The sequence below is a fragment of the Hibiscus syriacus genome, unplaced genomic scaffold (genome assembly GCF_006381635.1).
Source record: "Hibiscus syriacus cultivar Baekdansim isolate YM2019G1 unplaced genomic scaffold, ASM638163v2 tig00001120_pilon, whole genome shotgun sequence".
Lineage (NCBI taxonomy): Eukaryota > Viridiplantae > Streptophyta > Magnoliopsida > Malvales > Malvaceae > Hibiscus > Hibiscus syriacus.
In genome coordinates, this window is record NW_024061845.1 from 702144 (window position 1) to 707970 (window position 5827).

At 34.5% G+C, this 5827-nt stretch overlaps 1 protein-coding gene across 2 annotated transcripts; it reads left to right on the forward strand.

The window, feature by feature from the left end:
* The first annotated feature begins 1123 nt into the window (after positions 1 to 1123).
* On the forward strand, positions 1124 to 3839 carry LOC120120763 (NAC domain-containing protein 71-like). 2 transcript variants are annotated; one of them, XM_039140305.1, is made up of 4 exons: positions 1124 to 1305; positions 1406 to 1701; positions 2546 to 2839; positions 3600 to 3839. In XM_039140305.1, exons 1-4 carry the CDS (start codon positions 1152 to 1154, stop codon positions 3837 to 3839), a joined length of 984 nt encoding a protein of 327 aa, XP_038996236.1. In that variant the 5' UTR covers positions 1124 to 1151. The 2 variants fall into 2 exon arrangements, with proteins under 2 accessions (XP_038996236.1, XP_038996231.1); XM_039140300.1 differs by having other exon boundaries at positions 1221 to 1307; positions 1409 to 1701.
* The last annotated feature ends 1988 nt before the right edge of the window (positions 3840 to 5827 follow it).

The window sequence follows — 5827 nt, forward strand, 5'->3', positions numbered from 1 at the left end:
TAAATATAATATAAGATTTTCATGTACTTAAGGTTCTAGTTCGAACTCAAACTCGAGTTTAAACTTCAATCGAGCTAAATCTAAGAATGTTCCGAGTTTAAGTTTTTTTCGAGATTGGGTTTAGTTTTAATTCGATCTTAACAATTTTAAACTCGCGAGCCTTCAAGTTGAGCTTCAATTTATTTTCAAGTTCAAGTCTAGCTTAATAATTTTAAATCAAATCAAACTTAACTTTAAATTTTTAAAATCGAATCATATTTAATAATATTCTAACTAAATTCAACTCGTTGAAGACCATAGTCCTATTATCATTTTTTAAAAATAAACATAGATAATTTGAAAAACTACTCTTAAAATACACATTAAAAGAAAGTATAATAATAATAATAGGTGTAGGTAGAGATACAGGGCAGAGGTTTAGTATTGCGTGTGGGAAGATGTGGAAGGGGTTAGTGGCCCACATGGCCTTTTTAGAGGAACCCTGTTTTTGTTAGTTTGTGAGCAGACAAAAGCAGAAGCTTCTTTATCCCTCCCGATTGCCTTTTGCCCTTTTCCATCAAATCCTAATTCCTTATTTCTCGTATTTATTCTCCTTGTTCCATCCCTATAATTTATCACCTTTTTAATTGATAAAATCAAACCATACATATTTTTTATCAGGATTAAAATAACAAATTTTAAAAAAATAATTGGAGTCATTTATTATTTTTATATGTTTTATGATAATAGAATAGTCAACATCAATAGCGATAATTAATATAATTATTTAATAAATAAGTAATTATGATATGAAAATTAAATCTCGGATCTCATGATAAATTGAATGAAATAGACAACCATCTGATCACTGCCCATTATTACAATGTGGATCTAGGCATATTTAATTATGGAATAACTTTATTTTTTTAATTACTAAAACTGGCAGCTGTAATGGCAAAGTATGTAATTATAAGGAATTTATAAGGTCAAGTTGTTTAGCCTTATTCATTGTATTTTTTAGCGGAAGCCTCTGTATATAAAGTTGGATTTCGAAGCTAGTTGAATAGTGCATGATCCATTCTATTTCATTCCAAGAAAATCTTTCTGATTTTCCCTCTTTTTTCGTTTTCTTTAATTTCCGTCTCCTCTCTCTCTGTCGGAGCAGAACCGCCATGGCTCCCAAGACTCTACCTCCCGGTTTCAGGTTTCACCCAACTGACGAAGAGCTCGTCGCTTACTATCTCGATAGGAAAATAAGCGGTCGTACGATCGAGCTCGAGATTATCCCAGAGGTCGATCTCTACAAATGCGAGCCTTGGGATTACCAGGTATCAATTTTATAATCATTCATTGATGATTAGCTTCTTCTTACTATCCTATTACTGGGTTGGTGAACGTTGGTCTTTCACTGTGGAATTTAAACAAACAGATAAGTCGTTTCTTCCGAGCAAAGACATGGAGTGGTACTTCTACAGCCCAAGGGACAAGAAATACCCGAACGGGTCGAGAACCAACAGGGCGACACGCGGCGGATACTGGAAAGCCACGGGGAAGGATAGGACGGTGCAAACGTCGGGGTCTCAGAAGAGGGCGGTGGTTGGTATGAAGAAAACTTTGGTTTACTACAGAGGTAGGGCTCCCCACGGCATCAGAACTAATTGGGTCATGCACGAGTATCGCTTACTCCACTCCGCTTCTCCCACTGCTCCTTCCAGTTTAAAGGTACACCGCCCATTGTAATCTCTCTCTCTCTCTCTCTCTCTCTCTCTATATATATATATATATATATATATATATATATATGTATCGTGTGATTTTATATCGGTTTCATGTAGGCATCCAGACAACGAATCTCTTTGCATAAAATTAGACTATTAGTCTTAGTATTGTTCATTAGGGTTTGAGTTCACTGGTTATAAAATTAGATCTACTTCTCAACCTGTTTGTTAAAACAAAATAAAATTATTCCAAAGATAACTAGGGTTTAGAGAAAACAATAATATGATGCATGATTTTCTTTTGTACTAAATTATTATGAATGTTTCAATAAATTCCGTTAGTAAATACTGATTAAACAAACTTAAATGCCGCAAGGAAAATAATTCCTGAAACTTAATTTATTGAGTTATTTGATAAATCAAAGAATTTTCTTTGAAAGAGAATAAATCAAAGAAATTAAACATCATACATCGACTATAATCTCATCTAAATGAGTTGTTGTATATATGGTGAATAGTAAGAGAACATCTGATGTCCTCAATCATTACTTACATTACATACTGCTAATATATATTACTCCATATCTATGGTTCCAATTTTATTTTCTTTTGAAAAAGTAGATCACATGAATAAATTTTTTTTTTTGAAAGACTCTTTGGTTTTAATCTTCCATGCTTTATAGGTGTATAGCTGGTGATCTTCCTTTCTTTTTCTTTTTACCTCTTTCTAATATTCTTTTAAACACTTTGCATTTTACTGTTTAATTTTCTAAATATCTATATTTGATTCATTGAGAGAAATAAAATAAAGGGATTGGTGTTAATAACTAATCTTGCAAATTAAGCAGGACTCATATTCTTTATGTCGCATCTTCAAGAAAAACATACAAATTCCTAAAACAAAAGCAGAAGCAACTATTGTGAATAATCAGTCGTTTGATAAAGAAATTTCAAGAGAGAGAGAAGCTGAACGTGATGTTGAAGATGAGAATTTCATTACTTCTTCCTCGGATGTCACTCAAGGAACTCCCAATGAAACCGGCATTGTTGATGAATTCCAAGCTCCATTCACATCAGACGAAGCTAATAGTTCAGTTGATTTGAGTTTCCTCGACCCAAATTTCTCCTCCGACCTAAATCAGGTACGATATAACATGAATATGATAAGAATATAAGCATCATTATTATTTCAAATAAAATAAAAGAAAGTATTAAATAGAACGTAGGAGTAGAAACATCATGTGTAAGATGTGCAGTGTGCATGCCTTGGGAGATTTTATAATGGGCCATACCATGATTCTTAAAAATAATAATAAATCTGCTTTAGACATCTTTTTATGTTGAAGACATGATTATATACTTTGCCAAAATTGGATTTTTTTTACAGCAATATTCTGCTTTATTGCCCTGCTTTTATCACCACCAAAGGCTTCAAAATCACTCTCAGTCTTCCCCCTTCCCCCTTCCCATCCCAACTCTTGAAAGTACAATCAGCTGATCAGATGTGGGTTGGAAAATTGGCCCACCAAACACCCCACTTTGAGTTGGCTTTTCATCTTAAACTAAACAAAAAAGTTGGGACCAAATGAAACTCTTCACTCTCTTTTCCTAAAGCTCTATCACTCATCTCTATGGCTTTGTTGACTATCTTACACAACTTCTTTTGACTGACCTAAACATCTTTCTCTTAGCCAGAATTTGCACAATTTTTTTCCATTCAAAAACCCACTTTCTTTTTCACCTTATCAACACACCAACTTTGGGACCTTTCAAACTCTTTTCAATTTGGACTTTGAATCATGTCACTTCATAAAAATACTCAGAACATTTACTTCCTTTACTCCTTCAGTCTTTCCTGGATTAAGCTCATCTGATTCACATGTGTGTTTATGTCCGTTTTAGGAAATGCAGATTCCGGGTTACACAAATCTTCATTATCAAGCTCCATATCCACCGTTGGAGCTCGAAGATTTCCCGCAGATAAATATCATATCAGAGACGAAGGCGTCCAAGGCTGAGATAATCGATGAGTACATGATGCATGACAAGTACAAGGACTACATGAACGGATCATTAGAAGATATCTTCTCACTGTGTGCCTCCCAGGACAATTCCATTCCCCCTCTCTCAATGCATGATTGAAAACACACTAACAAAAACATCAGTATTAACAACGTTAATATACTTATAATATCATTTTTCTTTTAACTTATTTTCGAATACTATAATCTTTTATTATTATTATTTATAACACAAAAGGTAAAAGGTTGTGTTAGGGCAAATGATCGAAATTGGAAGATTATTTTGCCAAGCACAAGATGATAAGGTTACATAGTCTTGGTTTCCTTCTTTCTTTCATATTGTGGTTGAAAAAGCTGTTGGGTCAATTTTGAATGGGAAGTGGATAAATCGTTTTGTAATTTCTATTGATCAGCCAATTAATGCTTCAATTGTCTATATTTATTGCGGCAAAACTTTCGAGATAATGTTCTGGAAAAAATTAATTCACGAGATAAAACACTCCCAAGATTAATTGCTCAAATAAGGTGAAATCCACAGTGTTGGTCGTAGGTCGCCATGCCTTCCGGGCGACCTACTAGGTCGCCATGTCTTCCCGGCGAGCTACAAGAGATTGCATGTGCCATGCACGTCCCAACACGCTGGGCATCCGAGGCCATCCGACCAGGCCATCCGACCAAGGCAATCCGAGAGCATCCGACCGAGCTATGCGAGGGCAACTGAGCGAGCTATGCGAGGGAATCCGAGGGCAACCGAGCGAGGGTAGGTCGCCCGGAGGGCATGGCGACCTACAAGGTCGCCCGGAAGGCATGGCGACCTACGACCAACACTGTGGTTTTCACCCTATTTGAGCAATTAATCTTGGGAGTGCATTAGCTCGTGAATTAATTTCTTTCAGAACATTATCTCGAAAGTTTTGCCTATTTATTGCTATCAAAATTTTAAATTATGCCCCTTTTACCTAAGTTTTCAAACATTGTTTGAGATAAGGTAAAGACTACATTGCCAAGAAAAATGCAAGTCACCAATTTAATTTATTCGTTCTTGCCTTAGTTATTCATTGGTGGATGCATGTCGGAGACTTGCAAGGTACTTGACGATGTCCACCACTTCATTCACTGTACTGGGATTACTTTGAATTTGTTTCTATATCCATGAATCTACCTCCAACACATGAACATATGGAAGGAAAGCTTACCAAATTTCAAAATATTACTTTCATCAATTGTGTTGTAGCTATAAGCATTGCAATATCAGGGTATAAACCCATGGAATTATATTAAATCATATTATCAATATTATGGATGAGGAGGAGCCTATCCAAATCCAAGCGGGGAAAAAGAAAACCGAATCTTAAAAAATAATTTTCTGAATAATCTGATAAACCCCACTTTGACAGTAAAAAAAACAATTCTATCTGAAAATCAAAAGAATGAAATGAATGATGCTTTAGATCTTACGTCTGCTAATAATCGTAATGTACCCTCCCCACATGAAATTAATTGACAATTCATTTTAAATTAGTTCAATCTCATCAATAATTCATTTAATTCATTAGTAGTGTGATTTAAATGAATTATCGATGAGATGGAACTAATAATAAAAATGGATTATTATTATGTCACGAATATGGTTCAAATAATTATAAATGTCTTATTTTTTATTTGATTATATATTATCGTGTAAATTTTAATTTTAGTTATTGTATGTTTTCGATTTTGATTGTTTTTGTTGAAAGTAAAAAATAATAATGGGGTGGCTGTGGAAAATTGGTTTTGGGCGGCTAATGTTGTAACACCCCCAACCCGTACCCGATCCGGATAAGAGTCAGAGATATTACATTAACTTTTAAAACACGACTCTTAACCAATAATAGCAAAATATTTGAATTTATATTAAGAAAATACGATAATATACATATTGTAACATAAGTTTACCAAAATATTCAGAGCATACACAACTTAACCCTTTAATTACATGCCAACTGCCATTTACATAACAAAATGACATACTGATTAAGTTGCTTCTGATCTGGGGGTTGCAGGAGTAATACTATCAAGCTGCTTCACCTGTCTCGTCTATTTTCTCGGACCCTACGTGTGAAACACTCA

What these genes read in the sequence shown, in the direction of transcription:
- LOC120120763 (XM_039140305.1), top strand. Translation starts at nt 1,152, where the DNA reads ATGGCTCCCAAGACTCTACCTCCCGGTTTCAGGTTTCACCCAACTGAC. An exon ending in CTGCTCCTTCCAGTTTAAAG is followed by an intron (nt 1,702 to 2,545) that starts GTACACCGCCCA and finishes CAAATTAAGCAG; the next exon opens with GACTCATATTCTTTATGTCG. An exon ending in TCTCCTCCGACCTAAATCAG is followed by an intron (nt 2,840 to 3,599) that starts GTACGATATAAC and finishes TGTCCGTTTTAG; the next exon opens with GAAATGCAGATTCCGGGTTA.